General features: G+C 51.5%; 2 protein-coding genes across 5 annotated transcripts; one reads left to right on the top strand and one right to left on the bottom strand.

Annotated features, from left to right (window-relative positions):
• Positions 1-1,011: 1,011 nt before the first annotated feature.
• Positions 1,012-6,000, bottom strand: PTMS (parathymosin). Of its 3 annotated transcripts, none has more exons than XM_088520797.1 (5): positions 5,747-6,000; positions 3,648-3,719; positions 2,808-2,871; positions 2,574-2,638; positions 1,012-1,984 (listed from the first exon to the last, which is right to left on the bottom strand). In XM_088520797.1, the coding sequence occupies exons 1-5, from the start codon at positions 5,792-5,794 to the stop codon at positions 1,934-1,936; spliced, it is 300 nt and encodes a 99-aa protein (XP_088376923.1). In that variant the 5' UTR covers positions 5,795-6,000; the 3' UTR covers positions 1,012-1,933. The 3 variants fall into 3 exon arrangements, with proteins under 3 accessions (XP_088376923.1, XP_088376922.1, XP_088376921.1); XM_088520796.1 differs by having other exon boundaries at positions 2,805-2,871; positions 5,747-5,999; XM_088520795.1 differs by having other exon boundaries at positions 2,790-2,871; positions 5,747-5,997.
• A 7,932-nt stretch (positions 6,001-13,932) lies between these two features.
• MLF2 (myeloid leukemia factor 2) lies at positions 13,933-19,801 on the top strand. Of its 2 annotated transcripts, none has more exons than XM_010212369.2 (8): positions 13,933-14,035; positions 15,686-15,812; positions 16,196-16,231; positions 17,813-17,866; positions 18,265-18,390; positions 18,731-18,890; positions 18,988-19,228; positions 19,764-19,801. In XM_010212369.2, the coding sequence occupies exons 1-7, from the start codon at positions 13,986-13,988 to the stop codon at positions 19,164-19,166; spliced, it is 732 nt and encodes a 243-aa protein (XP_010210671.2). In that variant the 5' UTR covers positions 13,933-13,985; the 3' UTR covers positions 19,167-19,228; positions 19,764-19,801. The 2 variants fall into 2 exon arrangements, with proteins under 2 accessions (XP_010210671.2, XP_088376915.1); XM_088520789.1 differs by having other exon boundaries at positions 16,193-16,231.
• The last annotated feature ends 685 nt before the right edge of the window (positions 19,802-20,486 follow it).

Raw genomic sequence — 20,486 nt, 5'->3', positions numbered from 1 at the left:
GATCTGGCACAGGGGCACCAGGAGCACAGTGACAACTGGGCTGGAAGAGGCTGGACCCGTAAGCAAATGGGTGCCAGGGGCAGCTGCACATCCACTGCTGCAGTGCGGGGATCTCACCAGGCATGTACATGCACCCCACAGGTGTTGTAAGTGAGAAGGGGTTTGCCAGTAGCTGTGCTATCTGTACCAAGCTCGTGTCCCTCCGCTTTCTGGGTCAGCCATGAAGCAGAGCAGAGAAGGCCTCAGTCAGATGTGTCATTTGGAGAAAAAATAACGATTGACACTTTCCATTTGCGGAGGTCAGCAACCATTTGTACTTCAAGTATCTGATCTGTTGCTGTAGTTGGACAGACACCAAGCCACTGATGCTAAGAAAAAGGGCTGTATTTACAGCTTCCAGTCTTGGTATCTTATGATTTGATTTTCAGAATAAAGTTAAAAAAAAAAAGAAAAAAAAAAAAAAGGAAAAAACAATAACCACTTCAGAGGTTTCCAAAGACAGAAGGCAATGTTTCACAGATCGAGAGACAACTGGGCAGACAAACATCTAAAATGCTTGCTACTTAAAACACCTTCCTGTTGTTCTGTATGACTGACACTACATGGGTTATGCCTGATGCAAGTCAGAGCAGGAAGGCTGTAAAACAGTATAAGCTTAGAGCAGTACTTGCTTATGTCCATCAGGCACAGATTAGGTTCTCTTTCTGAACCTCTACCATCTGGTGCAGAGTCTGGCTTCAAGAGCTTCATGATAAGCCTGGAGTTTTGTTTCACATTTGTGACACGTCCACACTATAAATGCCTGGCAGATGGAGCAATGCAAAAGGGAGAACAGAATCTATGCACACTGGTGTCCGATTTGCAGGGGCAATTCGCACAGGTGTTTTGACTAAACTTGGGTTCTTTTCACCAGCCAACATGTGTGCTATTTTTTTTTTCTGCAAATTGACTTTTCCACACCAGATCAAAACATAAACAAAGACTTGCAGATACACTTTTCCACACAAGCGATCCGAAATATTTTTAAATGCTTTTATTTACAATGCTAGTTGAAAACAATATATATATTTATATCTATCATCCTTGTGATGTTTGTGCCATAGAAAATGCTGTGGCTGTATTGCCTTTAATTTACAAAAAAAATGGTCACAAGAGAATCTGAGGGGAAAAATGGAAATCAAAGTTTGGTCCTCATTTGTTTATCTCTTGATTTGTTTTTAAAAAAGCCTCCAAATTAAAAAAAAATACAGTTCAGATGAAATTCATATATAAAAACAAGCTTTATCTTCTGAAAAAAATCACGAGGGCCAGCTTGCTGTCTGTCATGTAAACTTTTTTTTTAAAAAGAAATGTTAAAATAAATTCTGTCTCTGTGTGTGGTTTAATAAAAACATCATTGCTTGTAATATTATTTTTCTTTGCCTCTCAGGGTCCAATGGGAAAGAAGATGATAGGAGACCTAGGACTGGAAAATGCACCATGAGATCTGTGCCCATAGCCTCCTGGATCCAGGCAGGATATTTGACAGCAGGTCTGAGAAGCAGAAGCCACTGGTAAGAATCTCAGTTGTATTTGTGAAGAGAGAGGGCAAGTAGAAAGGAATGTCTGCCATGTGAAGAAGAGTCTGGCACATGGGCATAGTAAGGTTACTTACTCGGAGACAGGAAAATACGAGATTCTTGAGGAAAAAGGATAATTTTTAAGTAGGGCATAGTTGAAAGGATGTGAGGGGCTAGAAAAATTTCAGCTGGGGAATGTCATAGATGGGCTAGATCTTCAGGTGGGAAGGAAACTGCTGTCTTCCCTGTCTGAGAGCATTTTTAATCTTTCCTCATCTGAGACTGTGTGAAGCCAGAGGCTAATGTACAGTGCAAGCACAGGCTGGAATGGAGGAGGAGAGATGGACGGAACAGAAAAGATGGGAGGCAAGGACTCAAGCTGATGATCCGTTTTCTGTCTTTTGTCTCTTTGGATCCACTTCATCCTATATAGGAGAAAGAGATAGGGAAAAAAAAAAAAAAAGTGTTACCAAACAATTACTACACCAAAGCACATGATTTCTGCACGAGATTCTTACTGTTGCTCTTTCCCCCATGCAGAAATATTTGTTTGGCCCACCCTAAATCTATTCTTTACATTGTATTGGAGTGCCTGACATTCAGCTGTTCCGTTAATGGTAATGCTTAAGATGTGCACAGATCCTCTTGCAGGGACACCTGCCATGTTAATTTCAGTACATATAAAGCCCAAACCTCACACCACCTCGGACAGATCCCAAGACCAACTTTAAAAGTCCATCCATCATCTGGCTTCTGTCCTGAAGCATGGAAATCACTGCTCTGTGAGGGATGATGACCCAGCACAATCTAAAGCACCCTGACTGCTCGAGGCAAGGACCTAGGCCAGTTCCACAAAGGGTCTATGAAGTTCTGTTATCTCCTTGCCACATCAGACTTCCTGACACAGAGAAGCAGCAATGAGACGTGAGGGTGATTTGAGATGCTCGGCAATGGCATCCACATGGATTTCATCAGTTCATAGCAGGTAGCCTAGTTCCTTTTCACTGTCATTACCTCTTCCTCCTCTGCAGATCGTTTTTCTGCATGTCCATCCTGCTCTTGCCCATTCTCATCTCCATCTAAACACAAACAAAAAAAAAGATGCAAGTTACTGAGGCAGCTTTGAGGTGAACCTAATCTCAGAGGGCTCAGAGGAAAAATTTGCCTCTATGATCTTTCATACTCCCACAGTCTGATTCCTCCCATTTCTCCCAAGCAGATCATTCCCACCTTCATCCTCATCACCACCTTCATCTTCATCCGCATCCTCAGGATTCTCTTCCTCATCCTCTTCAGCTCCATTTTCCTCATCCTGAGTAAAACAGATTAACCAGAGCAGAAATTAGCATGAGGCTGCTATTCTCATGCTGCCTTTGTTGTGAGCGCAAGTATAATCCCCATAGCTCCAGCTATTTCAGACTCCAGCATCAGATGCGCATCAAGTGACCTCTGCACTGTTATTCAGACCCTGTCACTTCCAGCATCCCAGCTGTGTCACACAGCTGAAACCCTCCTTGCAAGCCTCCTTCCCTTACAAAGCCAACCCTTCCAAGCCCTTCCCACCAGCTCTAGCTTCCCTGACTTTCAGAAGTTTAAATTCCAACAAGCTGCAGAAATCCCTTCTCAACAGTCTCTCTGGTTACCCACGTGACTAAGCCTGTGCATGTAACACACCTGCTTCCAGATGCCTCCTGACCTGCAGCAATCTGTATCTCCTCACTGTAACTGCCTCCCTCTCCCTCAGCTTGTGCTCCTCTGTACCTCAGAGCACCCTCAATAGAGGAAAGATTGTGTTTGCGGTGCCACCTTCTCCTAACTCAGCCCTGGTCTGCATGCTCCTTTCTTCCCCTTGGGCCACACTGGCTATGCTGCCTAAATCTTGCAAAACTCACTCACCACATTGATCCAAGAACTCATTCTTCATCTGTCCTTTTCCCTTATGAGCTCCATTGACCTGACCCCTCTTTTTAATTAATCTCCCATATTCCCTTCACATTCACGACCTGAAGTTCCCAGGCTAATGACCCCTTATAAAATCCTCGACTCCTCTAAATGTATGCCCCTCAGAAGGGCTATGCTGGGCCTCACCTCTACTATCTCCTTCTTCTTTTCTTTGTGGACCATTTTCTCCTCTAGTTTTTCCTTCTTTTCTTTCATTTCCTATACACAAGATATCATTCCAGTGGTCAGTGACAAGAAACAAAAAAAGGATGCATTGCTTCATTGTACATAAAAGGGGGTTAGAAAGGAGATACAACGTAATGATGAAGAGAGAGAAAACAAAAAGGCATTAAAACTGCCCTCCCAGCTCTGCAGAAGGGTGGTCAATGACATAGAAAAGCTGTGAACACGGGTCAGAATTACTTTTATTTGGGAACGAAAAAAAAAAGAGAGAGAGAGACAGAAAGAGAGAAAGTCTTAAGTTTTATCACACGGAGAAGGAAGTTTTTCCCCTCAGACACAGGAGCTGGCTGGAGGCGAAGAGCGACCCGCTGGTGGAGGCGCAATCCTGCCTGCCCGCCCGCCCGCCCGCCAGCCTGCCAGCCAGCCAGCCAGCCTTACCCCTAGCGCCCACTAGGGGCTCCGCAGCCCACCCGAACAGCCACTGCCCGCCCACCCCAACGGCCGCTGCCCGCCCACCCTATCGGCCCCAACGGCCGCTGCCCGCTGCAGGGAACGAGCCCAGGATCCCGCTGGCCCCAGCTGCGCCCCATGCGCAGCCCGCAGCTGCCTGGCACCAGGGCGGCACCAGGGCCCCGTGGGCTCCCGCTTCACCGGAGGGTTCCCGCCTCGCTGGAGGGCCTTTTGGAGGGTCCTTCCCTCCCAGAGCCTGGCCCCCATGCAAGTTCTCTGAATTTGCGACCGCACAACTGAGTTGTGGTCAGCTCGGCTGACTGGTGCCTGGGACAGCTGTCATTTCCAGCACCGGCAGCAAGGGGACTCAGAGGCTGCTGGCACCGTCATTTCCCAGCCTGTGGCATGCTCAACACTTTATAGTGGTTTCTAAGCTCTGCCTTAAGAGGTCAAGCCCTGGGGAGGCACTTAGAGGCCCCTGTCTCCCAACCTCACTGGAGCTGTAACTGCTTAGCGCTATCTGTAAGCGCATGAAGGGCACGACAAGCTCACCAGGACTCTGTGGGCTGGAAGGGATGAGGGTGGAGACTGCATTTTAGGGCTCCCAAGCCATCCCTTCCAGGTGAGGAGCTGGCACCTCTCGATGGGACACTGCATGGGGTACTGGCATGCTGAGGAGTCCCAGGGCAATGACCAAAGACAGAAACCTTGTCCCAAGTAGCACGGGAGCCTCAAGGGGTCTCTATGGCTCCCATTTCTGCAGTGCAGAAAGCATTTCTGGATAAGATGACACAGAGGACCACCCGCAGCCCTGACATTTATCCCATGCTCCCTCTTGCCACCAGGGATTTGAGTAGAAGACTCCACTACTCGGCTGCTAAGTAGTATAACAATGCACAACCACATGGCACATGTCATTTGGGATCTTTGTCATTCATCCTTCCCCCTCCTTTTTGGGAGGAGAGCATCTGCCTAAGCTTGCAATGAGCGCAGGGAACGGGAGCTGCTCTTTGATCCTCACAGCAACGCAGCCGCTGAGCTTCCACTGCCTTCCCAGTCTTCTACGATGTGGGGCTCTTCTTTGTCCAAATGCAGTAACAACTTGGTTCTGCGCGGGGCTCGCAAGGCCCGGCCTCCTGCCCGCGCTCAGCTCCACCAACCCTTCCTAGCGCATCCTCCAGAAGCGCCGCCCGGGAGGCAGGGCCGCCCCCGAAGGGGGGCACCTCGCGGCCCTGACGAGAGCCCCGGCGGGGGCACTGCGGGGACGGCCCGGCCGCTCTTTCGCCCACATTTGGGATCGCTCCCCCGCCCCGCCCCGCCCCGCGCGCCGCCCCCTCCCGCGCGCGCGCCCCCAGCGGGCCGGGCACCTGGGAGCGCGCGGGGCCGCGCACCGCCCCTCCCGCGCGCGCCCCCCCCTCCCGCGCGCGCCCCCCTGCTGGCCGGGCACCTGGGAGCGCGCGGAGCCGCGCGCCGCCCCCTCCCCGCGCGCGCCCCGGCCCTGCGGAGGGCGGAGAGGGGCAGCGCCCGGAGTCCGGCGGGGCAGAGCCGCCGCCGCGGGCCAGGAGGAGCGGGGAAGCCCGCGGCGCGGGGCGCCGGGCGGGCGGGTGCCTCACCTTGGCGCTCAGCTCCGCCGGCGCCTCCTCTACGCGTTTTTCCGACATCCTGGTACGGGAGCGAGAGGCAAAGGGAAAGGGCCGCTCGGAAACGCCCCGCGAGCCCTCCGGAGAGCGAGCGGCACCGAGAGCGAGGGGTCCGGCAGGGAGCGCAAAGTCCCAGCGAGCCGAAGGGCAGAGGCTGCAGCGTCCGCCCAGGGGGCCAAAGTACCAGGGTCTCCCGCGATGGGGGATCCGCTGGAGAAGGGGATTTATACACCAGTTGGTGACGAGGGAAGGAGGGACCTGGCGAAGGGAGGGGAGAGGGCCAGGGAGGGAGGAGAGAAGGAGGAGAGAGCGGCGCTGGAAAGAGCGGAATGCCGAGAACAATGTGCGCTCCTCCGCGCCTGACAGGGGCCGGCAGAGGAGGCGCTGGGTCCCCCGGCAGCCCCGCGAGCTGCCTCTTCCGTGGCCCCGCACACCGGAGCCCGGCGCGGCCGTCTTTCCCGCGCCGCGAACACGTGCACGCGCGACAGGACGCGGCCGCGCGGGGCGGCGGTGCGAGGCGCGCGGGTCCTGCCCGCTCCGCAGCCCTGCGTCGCGCCCCTGCCCTGGTGGGCGCACCGAGCCGGCCCGGGCACGCTGAGGCCAGGACAGGGCCGAGTCCCCGTCTGCGGTCGGGCCTGAGCCCGTGCCTGGCAGGAGGTTTTGCGGGGCTCAGCGTGGCGCGACGAGGCCGCGTGGGAGGGCAGTGCTGGCGACGGTCTCGCTCATGCTTGTTCCCGCCTGGAATTTTCCACTCCAGCTGCCCGCCCTCCCGCTGGAATCGCTCCCAGGCGGCGGCTCCTCCTTCCCGCCCCAGCAGCCCCTGTCCTGCCGGGCAGGCGCCTGCCCTAGTCGGGTCCCCGGCGCGGGAACTGGGCGGGCTGGGGGCGGGGCGGCAGGCGCTTTTCCCGCGCTCCGCGGCGGAGGAGAGGGCGGGGCGCTGCTGGATCGCGCGCGCCCCGGGGAAGCAGCGGGCGGGGAAAGGAGGGGAGAGAACGCATCCTGCTTCACCATATAAGGAGGGAGTGTGAGGGGCGCCTGACTGGGCGATTCAAATGAGCCGTCTGCCTGGCAACAGCCTCCTCATTGGCTGGCGGGAGCGAAGGCCGCGGTGGGGGAGGGGGCGCCGGAGGGGCAGTGCGGTGCGCAGGGAGGGAGGGGCCTCGCGCACGAGCGGCTGCGCGAGGGCGCGGCCGCCGGGCGGGGCTGTCCCCGCGCTGTGGGCCGGGGGGCAGGTTCTGGCCGGCGGCCCGAGCTGGTTGTGAGGACACCATGGGGGTTTCCAGGACACGGGGGCGGCTCTGGGCACACGCAGCGCGTCGCGAGCACCCAGCGCGGAAACCGGAGCCCGTGGCTGTGGGAGGAGGCTCTGGTGCGCGCTCTGCGCGCAGCGTGTTGGCGGCCTCCCCAGTCGTGCCTGTCTCGGCGCGGCAGCACCACGGCCAAGGCTCGTCGCGCGGCTTGCGGCGGTGCTGCGCGCCCGAGGGGCCCGGCAGCCCACACGGAGCCCTCCTCCCTCCGCAGGGGCAGCCGCCGCCGCGGGCCGCGCCGCGTCGCTTCCTGCCGGGGCCGGGGCCGAGCGCGGGCCGCGCTGCGCGGTGCAAGGGCGACACCTGCTGCGCGGCGGCGGCTGCGCTGCCCGGGGGCGCGCGCGGTGCGGGAGGCGGCTCGAGGCCTCCGAGCGCCAACGTCGGGGATCTCCTCGTGGGCGAATGTCCTTCCCGCGGAACGGAAAGGACCTTATGCCTTGCATCCTCGCGGATAAATAAATAAGCGCCCTTACTGCCGTGCTGCTGTCCAACAGTGTTACTAGACTGGGGTGACCAATGCCCTTCTATCTTAGATCTGTGTTAACCTACTCGCAATCACAGTGTTCGCACACAAGGAAACCTGCCGACATTTGCCAATGTCAGCACAAGAGTAAGCATAAGCGTAGAAGACATGAGTGGCTACTGTCTGCATGCACATACTCATAGACACCAGGCAGGATTAGTAATCCAGCTATTTGGAAAAAGTATCTGATACAAATTCAGTAAATCTGAGTCCCACGTCTGAATTTAGAACCGATGGTCTGTTTCAGCTTGAACATCTAATGAAAAAAGTCAAAGTGAGAATGAGATTGGATAAATTATAATGAGTGCCATGAAAGTAGGAGGATCCCACCTTGTCATCTCTGCAGTTATAGCTGCTTGTCTTTGATGAAGCGCTCGCTCTACCAATGCTTCTCCCTAGCTGCACGCAGTGCCTGCCCCGGAGAAGGTGCAATGCAACCCTGACACATACATCTGGACAAGTAACAAAAAGGCAAATGGTGAAAATTCATTCTTTACTTCCTCCTGTTTTATAGCCCCTCTAACCAACCTTACAGGCCTGGCTGCTAGCAGTGGTCAAGCCCTGGTTTGGCTCAAGTGCCCCTCTTTCATCCCTCTCTTCCGCTTCATTTCTGGATAGACCCAGCAAAGGAGCCAAAGAACCTAAAAAGTGATCTTCCAAAGAAACATCTGAAAATCTAACCATTGCCATTCTTACCTGCTTCTCCTCATGGCTCTGCTCTTCCCCCAAGCAGGCTCTTCACCTCCCTCTTTACGTGGTTAGCTACTGAAAACACAAACCTACCCCAGCACACATCCTATTGCAGAAGCATTTTCATAGCAATGCACAGGTAGGCCCTGGTGCAACGCCCTAGAGAGGAGACAGAAAAGGTTACCTGTGCCCAAAGCGCTTTGCTGATGCAACACACCCACAGATGCAAATACTCAAACACCTGTTGGTTCGTTTCCTACAAATGGAGATAGGACAATGTGGATTGCTCCACAAGCTGATGGGCCACCTATGGCCTCTTCCCCCTCAGTGCGCTAATACTTTCAATATCCATCCTTAACTTTTCCCATCTGTGTGCTGCACCTTATTTTGTTTGCTGTTGCTACCTAATGTGACCCTTCTTAACTCTTCCCTCATGTCTGTATTCTTATCAGCACTCTTCATGTCCCATATGAAATTGGTTTCACATCCCGCTTTCATTTTCCATTCATGTTTTCCCCTTATCTGCCTGTATCAGGCGTGATTTCCCTTACACCCTATCTGCAACTCTTCTCCACGCCTCCTCTCATGCCCTCTTCCTCACCCCGGCTTTCCTTGCCCTTCAATCCTGACTGAAGTGCTGCTGTCTTCTGGTGTGCTCCCCAGGACAAGGGGAACGTGGAGCTTCTAGAGCAACGAAGGTGATTAAGGGACTGGAGCATCTATCTTATGGGGAAAGACTAAGCACGCTGGGTCTGTTTAGCCTGCAGGGGAGAAGACTGAGAGGAGATCTGATCAATATGTATAAATATCTGAGGAGAGAATGTAGGGAGGATGGGGCCAAACTCTTCTCCGTGGTGGCTGGTGACAGGATGAGGGGTAATGGGTGTAAGTTGAAACACGGGAAGTTCCATCTCCATGTGAGGAAGAACTTCTTTGCTGGGAGGGTCACAGAGCCCTGGAACAGGCTGCCCAGAGAGGTTGTGGAGCCTCCTTCTCTGGAGATCTTCAAAACTCACCTGGATACCGCCCTATGCCACGTGCTCTAGATGTCCCTGCTGGAGCAGGGAGGTTGGACTAGATGATCTCTAGAGGTCCCTTCCAAACTCAACCAGTCTGTGATTCTGTGACACTTTGCTTGGATCCTGAGGGAATACCCATAACCATCTAATCTAACCCCTGTTTATTCTGTTCCCCCATCACTTTGGGGTACTTGCACATGCCAGATCCACTTGCAACTGGATCAACTCCCCTTTCCCATCTGTATTTTTCCCATGTGTTGCAAATGCAGCCGTACTCACGGAGTATGTGCATAGGAGCCTATTTTCAATATGTTGTGTCATCTGCTTCAAGTTGCGTTGCAAACTCCGCCAAATTGCCTCTGTCCATTTAGAAGTTGTATGCCCTTAAATGAAATGAAGGACATACAGAAGTTACATGATACAGCTTTGTATGGGTACATAGGCTATATGCATGCCAGAATGCAGCATGGAGAGCGTTATGAATGTGATTTTATCTGTACAATATGTTATGATTTTTATGCTGCAACTTATGTGTTTATGCAGATGTGTGTGTGTATATGTACATGTATACTTGCGAGTTTGTTGACTGTGATTATATTTTCTTTCTGTTTTTCACATGTGCTTTTGTGAGTATGGGAAGTATGGTGGTTTTCTGCTGATGCATGTTTTAAGTTTCCCCCTACATGTGAGCATGTATGTGAGCATGCGCTTGTGTATGTGTGTGAGGTTTTATATGTACGGTTTGTATTTTCCTACTTCGACCATGGTCAGGGTGTGTGTGATGAGTGGTGTGTATGCACCCAAAAGCAAATATTGGTACATTTCTTTTTAATAGCTTGCTAGTTTTGCTACCCTATCCTGCTTAGTGGGGGAGGGCAGTTTGTAGGTTATGCTGAAGCCTGAGACATTTGCTGAGCAACAGCCATATCATACTGGATATTTCAAGAATTTTGTTGTGAAGTAACTCATAAATGGTTCCCAAACTCTTCCAAAATGTTTGCTGAACAGCGAGAGAGCAGAAGGCCATATATTTGCATTAGTTTTTCATATATTTACATAAATTCAGACACAAGCTGTAGCTACCCTTTCACTTAAAGTGAGACTGGTAAAATTTCGATGTGAGGAGGGAATGCATTTGTATATATGTATGTATTTAATTCACGCTGAAGTCTGGTGTTCATTAAAAATCCAAGCAGATTATGGATTTTTGTTCTTTCGTGATGTTGCACCCTGAAAGCAAAAGGAAATTCTCAAGAATTCAACAACTGGCCAAGCTTTGCACTGGGAAATGGTGTCTTCTTGGGGGGCAACAAATAGGAATTGGCCATGGCCGGGAAGCAGGGGAGATAACATGAGAAGATGTGCACAAGGGAGTGACAGAGGAGTCAGTCTGTCTTATTGGCAGAGCCTGTTAAGATTAGAAAGGGGGGAGGTTTTGAATCATGATTTCTGTGAACCTGTCTTCACTATCATAGCACAGATGGAGGTTGTGGTTCTCACAGTATGACAGACACGTCCCTAACACAAGCAAAATATTCTGGGAGTAATCACTGCTGTGCAATGCAGGCTGCAGCTGCTGTGAGCTGGCTCCAGCATCCCAGACTGTCACCCTTGAGGATCACATCAGAGCTGTCCTTCACTGAGGCCCGAGTTAGCTGTTGTGTGAGGATTACGTAACAGGCAGAAGTGAAGGGAACAAGAGGAAATGGCTGTGGGAAGCTATAACTTAGGATAACCAGGATTTCTTTGTCTTAGAGGCATCCACGGGGGCCCTAGGACATATGGATACATAAAGCAGCTTGTTTTATCTCCTTGGCCAAAATGATCGGAAGCTGGTATAAGTAGGTAAAAAAGCGTGGCCTCTGTAAGTTTGCCTTTACCACGTGATGGTCAGTTTGCTTTTGAAATGCTTACACTGAGACTGCCCCTTGGCTGCCTGTTCTGCGGGCAGTGATGGGGATGCCTGGGGGAGGGAAGCAGCTCCTGCTCCACAGCGCAGCGAGTCAGCGAGAGGCAGGCGAAGGTGGAGCCAGTGGAGTCAGCCTCCTCTTCCATTTTGCCCTTCACTCACCTCCTCTGAGCTGCCTGCTGAGATCCCCCATCCTCCACCACCTCCTGCACAACCTGGGCAGCTTAAAAAAAAAAACCCAAAGCATCGACAGGCACAATTAACAGCTTTAATTCATGACAGAGAACTAGATAGGGAAGGGGCACGAGCAAGGTAAAAACCTTGATTTTCATCTGCACTCCCCGTGCTTAGGTTATTCTAACCCTTGGCCATCTAACTCCATGCACGTTAAGACATAATCACATAATAATTTCCACTTCCTTCTTCCAGGGTTTTGGCCAGCACTAGCCACCTGCACAATTCTTTGCAAGATGGACTCATTTGAGACTTGTTTAACTGGCAGTATCATTGGTAGTGTAATCTTTAGTCACATCAGTTAATTATGGCAAGTAGTTTTATCTATAGCTCCCCCCCCCACCAAAAAAACAAAAAGAAAAAAGAAAAAAAGAAACAAACAAAAAATACTTATATTCTTTTCTAGGAATTCTTCATCTGCTTTTGAATCCTGAGGTACTGAATCAGTTCCACATACTCCTACCAAACAGCACACCAGAGAAAGTGCCAAGAAAACACCAAAGAGCAAGCGCTCCCGAGACTGCTGCAGGCCTTTGAGGGATGATTCAATATGGCAAAACAGCAGAGAGGTTAAGACAGCTTTTCTCCTCCCTAGGCCACAGCTAGAAAAATGGCTGTAGCAGGGGCTTTGTATGAACTTTTGTGCTGCAGATCAGCTCTCTGACAATGACGGGGCAGCGAATGCTTCTCCAGCTCACCTGCAAACAAGCTCAGTAACAAGCACTGCTGGAGAGTTTTGTCCCTGCTGAGCCAGTGCCCTGCCCTGAGGTCTGTGTCCATGAGCCGGTGCCACGTCACTGTGCTACCTACAGCCTCTATGTCACGGATGCCTCTGGAGAATGACCCCCTCTGCATCGTGGGGGGTGCCTGAGGAGTCCTCTGCATGCGGACGGGCACAGGCCTCCAGCAAGGGATCTTCTACATTAGTCTGAGACCTACTCCCTGTAGCAGGAACTGCTGCCAAATGCCCTATGGAGCATTGCTGTGCGCTACAGAGCGCGCTGCCAGCTCATTTTCCTGTCACACATTGACGGCCAAGGACAGAGCTGCCGCCACATCCCTGGAGTCTCATTTCTCAACCCCATCCAGCAACCTGCTATTCCTAGTTTTCTAGCATGGATTTGGTCTGGCTCCTGTGCATAGTGGGCAGGATGCAACAGTCAACAAAAATACCACAAAGGAAGTGTGCACTGGCCTCAAGCATGAGTTGATCTGCTCTCTTCCTTTTAATCCACTAAAACAGGTGGTAGCTGAAGACAATCAGCAATCCCCAGGGACAGTTAAAATGAGTAAACAAGTTGAACAAGAGGCTTTTATGTCATGTGTTTGTGCTGCCCACAGGTGGGCTAGCATCTCCCTCTGCCATGCAGGAGGAGTGTTGCCAGCAGGTCGAGAGAGGAGATCCTCCTACTCAGCTCTAGGGAGGCTGTGCCTGGAGTACTGGGTGCAGTTCTGGGCTCCCCAGGACAAGAGGGACATAGAGCTTCTAGAGAGGGTCCAGAGTAGAGCAACAAAGATGATTAAGGGACTGGAGCATCTATTGTATGGGGAAAGACTAAGCGAGCTGAGCCTGTTTAGTCTGGAGGCTGAGAGGAGATTTGATCAACGTGTTCAGTACCTGAGGGGTGATTGTAGGGAGGATGGGGCCAGGCTCTTCTCCATGGTGGCCGGTGACAGGATGTGGGGTAATGGGTATAAGCTGAAACACAGGAAGATCCACCTCCACATGAGGAAGCACTTCCTTACTGTGAGGGTCACAGAGCACTGGAACAGGCTGCCCAAGGAGGTTGTGGAGTCTCCTTCTCCAGAGATCCTCCAAACCCACCTGGATGCCACCCTGTGCCACGTGCTCTAGATGTCCCTGCTGGAACAGGGGGGGTTGGACTAGATGATCTCTGGAGGCCCCTTCCAACCTCAATCCTTCTGTGATTCTGTGAACACACACTGGAGCTGCGGGCCCTGCAGCTGAGCCAACCGGTCGCTCACTGCCGGCGGCTGCTTTTATCGGGCGGCAAGCGCCGCCGCCGCCGCCGCCAGCCTCGCCACGCCCCGCCCCGCCCCGCCCCGCCGGGCGGTGCCCGCGGGGCGGGGCGAGCGCGGCTGCTCCGCGTCACTTCCCGCCCCCTCGTTGAGCGCCTTGGCGCACGCGCAGGGCGCCCGTTTCTCCCCTGCCCCCGCCGCCTGTGTGCGCGTGCGCAGAGCGAGGCGGGCCGGCGGGTGCGGGCGGGGCGAGCGGGCCGCGATGGGTGCTGGGGCCTGAGCGGCCGCTGCGAGCCTGGACTGGGCGGCCTGAGTCGAGTCGAGTCGAGTCGAGTCGGACCGGGCCGCGCCGCTCTCGCTGCCCGCAGCAGCGGCAGGCAGGGCAGGAGCGCGAGCGGGGCTGCCCGGGGGACCGGGGCCTGGGCCCAGGCCGCGCCGCGTCGCGTGGGGGCGGCTGCGTGGGGCGGCGGGGCGGGGCGTCGCGGCCGCCTCTTCCCCGCGCTCGCTCACGCCGCTCTCCGCCCGCAGAGGCCGCCCCGCCGAGGGCAGCATGTTCCGGTTACTGCGGGATGGCGAGCCCGAGGACCCGCTCTTCGCCATGTGAGTGGAGTCGCGCGGGGGCGCGGGCGGCCCCGCTGCGGGGGGCGAGGGGCAGCCCCGGGTCCCCTCCGGGATGCGGGGCCTCTTTGGAGGCTCCCGAGAGTAGCAGCTTGGGAGCCGCTTGCGGGGAGCGCAAACGGTCCGCGAAGGGGCTGGGAAAGGGCTGGTTGGTGCCGACCCGATTCCCACAACACTAGAGTCTGCCTCTCCGTAGGAGAGCAAAAGGGACCAAAGTAGGGCAGAATGCGCTGTGGGTTTATTGGAGGAAGAGTGTGCTAGAATGCCTAACCTTATTCCTTGTCAAAAGGACTTTCTTTGGGGGAAAGGGAAGACTGCAGTGGTACAAAACCTACTTTGCTGTTCCGTGTTTGTTACTGTCCCACCCCGGGTATTTGTGAAGCTGGAGATGATTGCTGAAGCAGCTGGGAAGTTGCAGGGAGCTAAGAGAAGGCAGGATAGGAGTAGTGAAATCTAGCAAATGTCCAAGAACGATTCCAGAGCTCATGTAAGTGAATGTTTTTGTTTCTGTACACAACACAGAAATTGAATGCTATTGGTTAAATTTGGCAGTGAAACTAACTTGATGGTTCTTGTCAAAGCAGGTAGGGGTTAGAATGTAACAGGGCAAGAATTTGGTTGTCTTAAGCATGGGAGAGCTAGAAATTTGATTAATTATTGTAGAAGCACAAAGTCAGGTTTTTGCTTATAAAATCGTTCATAAACCAAGAGTTTTATCAGTTGTAGCCAAATTAGCACAAAAGCTTTGATGTCCCTCTTAGTCACAGGATGACTGTATGTTCTTATTGATGCAGCAGGGATGAGTCTAGCTTTTATTATGCAAAATATTTCCAGCAGAGAAGGAAAAGTATTGGCTTGTACTAGGTGCTCTTGTGATCTCAGGAGTACAATATACTTTCCAGGTTAGATGTACTCAAGAAGGATAAATCCAGACTATAACAGGTACAAAGAAATGTGATGCCCTTTTTTTTTTTTTTTTTAATTGCATCCACCGTCTTCCATGACAGTTTTTCCTTGTTCTCCTTTCTGAAGGTTTCAGCCTTCTGCCTGAGTGTTTGTGCATGCTCAGACACTCTAGTGAGGAAGTAATGGCAGGGGTTGCCTGCTGCCTAGCTCTTTCAGGTGTCATGCTCTCTTTGCAGCTAGAAAGGCCTTCATGCAGCTCCCTGCAAGAAGAAGAGCCCCGCTGTAGAAGCCTTTGACGCATTTAGCAGAGCTGTTAGCTTGGTGATTTTGCTGGCAGAAGAAGCAATGGGGATGGAATGATGGTAACATTTCAGCTGCCAATCCGAGAAGTGGTTTTTATCTGCTAGAGCAATAAGGTTCTGGAATGGCCTTAGCCATGCGTGGCCTTAAAGTATATTAGTAGTAACAGAGTATTAGCTGTTTCTGTACAGAGGTGTCTCAGTGCTGGGAAATGATTTTAGGACATGATACCTGAAATAACAGGCAGCAGGATGGGATCTTCCAGTCCCAAGGATTAGCATATACAACACTAGGTTTTTGGGCTTCTGGGCCTGCAACGTGGAGAGGAAAATGCAGTCATGTTTATGTAAGAGCAACAGGAGGTTTATTTGGGGTTTGGTCTTGTGTCGTCCCTTCCTCACAATTGTTCTCTTGACCCTCCTGAAGGGATCCCTTTGCCATCCACCGGCAGCACATGAGCCGCATGCTCTCCGGGAGCTTTGGGTTTGGCCCGCTGCTTGGCATCGCTGACGGCACCACACCTGGGGCCCGCCAGGGCGGTCGCAGGATGCAGGTAAAGAGGGGCACCCCGCTGTCCCGTCGCGCTTCCCACACAGCCTCCCTGCTCTGCCTTCCACCCAGGCTGCGGCCAGCTTGTCTCTGTTCTTGCATCTTTTCCCTGCACCGTGTCCATTCATGCATTTCTTGGCAACTGTGTGCTAGGGAGAGTGGAAGGAAGGGATATATATGATTTCTCAAGGCTCTTAAGTCAGTTTGTTAAGGTGAGTATAGTTTGCACTACCATAATTTTGTGATTTTTTTTTTTCTCTCTCTCTTTCTCCCTTTGTAGCATGTCTGTTTCTCTTACCAGTTGTTTTTCCAAAAATGAGGGTGCTTTGTGGAGGTTCTAATAGCTGGTTGTCTTAAGGTAATTCTGTTTTTCTGTTCTCCCAGCAGGCAGGAGCTGTCTCACCCTTTGGAATGCTGGGCATGGTGAGTCCTCAGTTTTTTTTCAGTTCTTTTCCCTTTCTTTCAGCAGGGCAGAAAAGACAGAACTTGGGCGGCTCTTCCAAACCATCAGGTTTCATAAGGTTGCTAGACCTTATTTGAGGCTTCACAACTAGTGGCTCTTTTGAGCAGGTGCTCAGTGCAAATAGTACTAAAATGTATAATCTGGGACCAAATCAGCCTGTCTGAACAGGCAGTGAGGTGGGAAGGTGAGGACACCAGAATGAGCTTCAGCTTTATAATAAATGGAATAGTGAAGCAAGTACTGAAATGAAACCAAAAGCAGATGGTTTCTCTTGGAGCTCTTTCACTGACCTGCTGTATAACTTCAGGCAAATCTCTTGGTTCCTCTCTAATGTTTTAGTCAAATCTATGAGCTCTTCTTGAGGGGAGATTCTGTTTATAAAGGGCTTGTATTTGAGCCTGAAATAGAGAAGAGATCTAAAGCTGTTACACTGTAGTGCTTGATAGGAAAAGGGACAAATAATATCTAGGGAGACCAGATAGGCTCTTAATAACGTGATGCCTCTGGAACACTGAGGAGATTGGTTAGGAGCTCCTCAGGGAACTGCCACAACTCAAGGAGAAGACTTGGAGCGTTACTAGGCAGAGGTGATAGTTGATCCTCTTTGATCGTTGACCAGCAGTAGAAGATGGAAAAGTCAACAGCACGTTTCAGGTGGACAGGAGCAGAGTGGGAATGTCTGTACATAAGTGCGAGCGTAGCTCTTACGTTGCATGGATTTTGTCATTCTCTAAAATGCAGTGGAAAGGGATTACTCCAGATTTCAGTAACTTAAGTAACAGAAGAGTAACTGGCCTGCTCTGCAGCATTGCCTCAGTGAGAAAGGTTAAGCATCCTGTAATTGTTCTAGCTCTGAGAAGGGATTAATAGACTTCAAAGGATAGTAATACACGTGATTGTTGGTCCTCTGAAAACAAGAACGAGATGCTGCTCAAAATGAAAAATCAGCAAGTTTAAACTGACACAGTAATTTTGCTTACATATTGCACAATTAACCTGTGAGACCTGCTGTCCCAGTATATTAGCAAAGCCTTTAGTTTTGCAAGATTAAAAACAGACAAGTGTTTATAGGGAAAATAAGAGAACTTGTTATTACGTTAGAACAAACACAACCCCCAGAAACACTTTGTGGTTTAAACTGTGGTTGACACTGGCAAGGTTAAAACATCCGGGAGGATGGCTGGTCTGTAGTTAGGACCATTGTTAGTGCCCATTCTGTATTTTCTTCTCTAAACCTTGCTGTGTGCGAGGACTCAGGAAACCCAGTGCGTCAGGTTTCAGACTCAAAGAGGAAAAATGCCTTTGCTCTATCCAGAGATCTTAAGAGACAGAAAGTGTGGATTATGAAACCTGGGAGAGTGGGGAGATGAGCCACCCCAGATTCTGTCTTCTCCCCTGTTGAAATAAAAAAGGGGAGGGGGCAGGGAAAGCAAGTATTTTTTTTCTTCTTAGACAGCAGTTTTATGTCCTTTGCGGATGGTTTGTTGTACTTTCCTCCTGAATCCTTTGAAACTGCTCCTGTACTCTATTTTGCTTCTCAGGCAGGTGGCTTCATGGATATGTTTGGAATGATGAACGACATGATTGGAAATATGGTAAGAATCCTCCATAAAACGGTTCGTATTAAGAGCAGCGCTGAGGGTGGTCTTGCCATCCTCTTTATTGTCTCTCATCTTTTGCTTCTTTGGTGTTGGCTGTGCTCAAGCTGCCAAAGAGGCAAGCTTCAAGCTGCAACCCTGCTTGCTCTCCAGGCTGGAGCAGGGATAGGTTGTTCCTGGGGCGTGCTGGCCAAGTGCAGGGAGGGAGGGGAGGATAGAGATGCAGTTGTTCAGCCACAGTGAATCTAGCAGGAAGAGGTATTCTTCAGAAAGATGGAGCCGTGGAGAGTATACTCCTCCTATATGTAATTTCTGTAATACTTCGTTTCACAGAGAGAGAGAGAAGCAACTGGCATCCCTTCTTCCCCCTACACTTTTCCCATTTCTTCTTTCAGGAGCACATGACAAGTGGAGGCAACTGCCAGACATTTACTTCCTCGACTGTCATCTCCTATTCCAACCTGGGTGATGGGCCAAAAGTCTATCAGGAGACCTCCGAGATGCGTTCGGCACCTGGCGGGGTGAGGAGGAGGCCAGAGCACGTCTGGCGAGCATGAGGCAGCCACCTTTGCTGTGGGCAGGCAGGCTTGGTTTGGTGGCATTGGCCGCCCACAGCATCGCTGCTTTGCAGCCCTTGCGAGGGACGCGCTGTGACTCACTGAACCCTGCTCAGGGCCATTGGGAGGGGAGAGGAAGTAGTGGCAGGGGGAATCTGCTTTTCCCTTATTATTACGTTTCTTCTGACACGTTGGGAGTGGCAGCGGCGGTGTGTGACTGAAGTAGTGCCGGAAAGAGTTGGAGTGCCTCATGGGCCTGGGAGGATGAACCAAAATGTTATTCTGTATGGGAATCTTTTCACAGATCCGTGAGACCAGGCGGACTGTAAGAGATTCGGACAGTGGCCTGGAGCAAATGTCTATTGGGCACCACATCAGGGAGCGGGCCCACATCATGCAGCGATCCCGGAACCATCGTACGGGTGACCAGGAGGAGAGGCAGGACTACATCAACATGGATGAAAGTGAGCGCCGTCCATGTCCTCCTCATCAGCAAATTTCAGATGCTGCTGTCACACCTCCTCCCCTGCTGAGCTTTTATGTTTTTCTTTCCTCATGCAGGCGATGCAGCTGCGTTTGATGACGAATGGAGGCGAGAGACGTCCCGTTTCCGGCCGCAGCGGGGGCTGGAATATCGGCGTCACGAAGGTGGCAGCGGCCGCCGGGCTGAGGGTGCTCGTCTTGCAATCCAGGGCCCAGAGGATTCTCCTTCCAGACAGTCCCGTCGCTATGACTGGTGAACTCAGAGCAGACTTTGTGGGGGGTGCTATGTTGTCACCCCCAAATCTATCTGCACACTCTTGTAAGTCTTAACAACGTTTTCCCATCTTCCACTGTATGGTTGCCTCTTAGCCAGATGAGTTTTCTCTTTGTTGTCCCAGTCTCATGCGGTTCTGCAGTTTTGGCTGGAAATGGATGCTCCCACAAAAATTTGGACAGCAGAGAAAGATGGGGGTTTTGAATGGGGAAGGTGGAAGCTCTTTAAGAGAGTTTTGTTTTCAAGGGAAAAAATGTGTGGTGTCAGCCTTAACTGACAGCTGAAATGGTGTGGGAATCATGTTCTGTGGAGACGAGCCCATGTCACTGTATGGAACCAGGAGCCCATCTGTAGTCAATCCATCCGCTTTTAAAGGTGGAATCCAGGTGGGATTAGGCAAGGCAGATACTTGCTGGTGTTGCTCTCCCGTGTTTTGATTTGGGTTCACTAGGCTGTGGTCTAGTGCTTGGAACTGGGGATTTGTTTCCACTCCTTAAACTTGTCTTTATCTGTCTTCTGTGCTGCTTTCTAATCACCACTTACTCTTTTTATACTCTCCCTTTGTTTCCCTTACTCCCAGGTACAGTGAAACTCTGAAGCCCCTTCAAAGCACCACTTGGACCCTCCTCAGATTTAATACTAACGTCCCCCTCCACCCTTAAGAATTGAATCAAAGCAACTAATCTTCTGCATTGTTCCACTTGCCCCCCTTGGGTGCTGTAGCGGGGCAGGGAGAATCTCAGTGGCGTGCAAGGAACACAATCGTTGCCTGTCCCCTTTTTGCTCTCCCTTGGTTCTGTTCTTTCTGCCATTAGTGGTGGGCATGAGAAGCTGCTGCATTTCCTCTTCCATACTTTCCATTTTTTCTGTGCTGGGTGAGGCTGGTTCTGAAGTTTTTATTTAGTCCCCTGTGAAGAAAAAGAGGAAATTCTGCTAGAACCCTGTTAGTCCCCTCACTGGGGCAAAGGCTTCTATTGCCCTCCTGCTCCTTGATGCAGCTATGGAGAAACGGAAGGATGTGTGTGATAGGGAAGGGAGGAACAGAATAAAAGCTGAACCAACCTTTCGTCTCCCTGGCCCCTATTCGGTGAGCTACCCCACTTTTTTTTTAATTTGTGAAACTTGTAACTAGATGTTTACTGAATAAAGAAACAAACTGTAAAGAGTCGTTGGATCAGTTCTTGCCTTCTGCTAATGGAACTATGCCTACTGTGAAACTAAGTAACCTCTTCCGTGTCCTTGGGAAGTGAGAAGGAAATTTAGTGTCTAATTTTAAGTTTTTTGTTTTTTGTTTTTTTTTTCC

Source organism: Tinamus guttatus, unplaced genomic scaffold (assembly GCF_059628265.1).
Source record: "Tinamus guttatus ecotype Peru unplaced genomic scaffold, ASM5962826v1 Tinamus_guttatus_pri_ptg000098l, whole genome shotgun sequence".
NCBI classification, from domain to species: Eukaryota; Metazoa; Chordata; class Aves; order Tinamiformes; family Tinamidae; genus Tinamus; species Tinamus guttatus.
The sequence above is the reverse complement of the archived record's forward strand: the minus strand, read 5'-3'. Positions and strand labels throughout refer to the sequence as shown.

What these genes read in the sequence shown, in the direction of transcription:
- PTMS (XM_088520795.1), bottom strand. Translation starts at nt 5,794, where the DNA reads ATGTCGGAAAAACGCGTAGAGGAGGCGCCGGCGGAGCTGAGCGCCAAG. An exon ending in CGGCGGAGCTGAGCGCCAAG is followed by an intron (nt 3,720 to 5,746) that starts GTGAGGCACCCG and finishes TCTTGTGTATAG; the next exon opens with GAAATGAAAGAAAAGAAGGA. An exon ending in AGGTGGTGATGAGGATGAAG is followed by an intron (nt 2,639 to 2,789) that starts GTGGGAATGATC and finishes GTTTGTGTTTAG; the next exon opens with ATGGAGATGAGAATGGGCAA.
- MLF2 (XM_088520789.1), top strand. Translation starts at nt 13,986, where the DNA reads ATGTTCCGGTTACTGCGGGATGGCGAGCCCGAGGACCCGCTCTTCGCC. An exon ending in CCTTTGGAATGCTGGGCATG is followed by an intron (nt 16,232 to 17,812) that starts GTGAGTCCTCAG and finishes TTTGCTTCTCAG; the next exon opens with GCAGGTGGCTTCATGGATAT. An exon ending in TGCGTTCGGCACCTGGCGGG is followed by an intron (nt 18,391 to 18,730) that starts GTGAGGAGGAGG and finishes ATCTTTTCACAG; the next exon opens with ATCCGTGAGACCAGGCGGAC.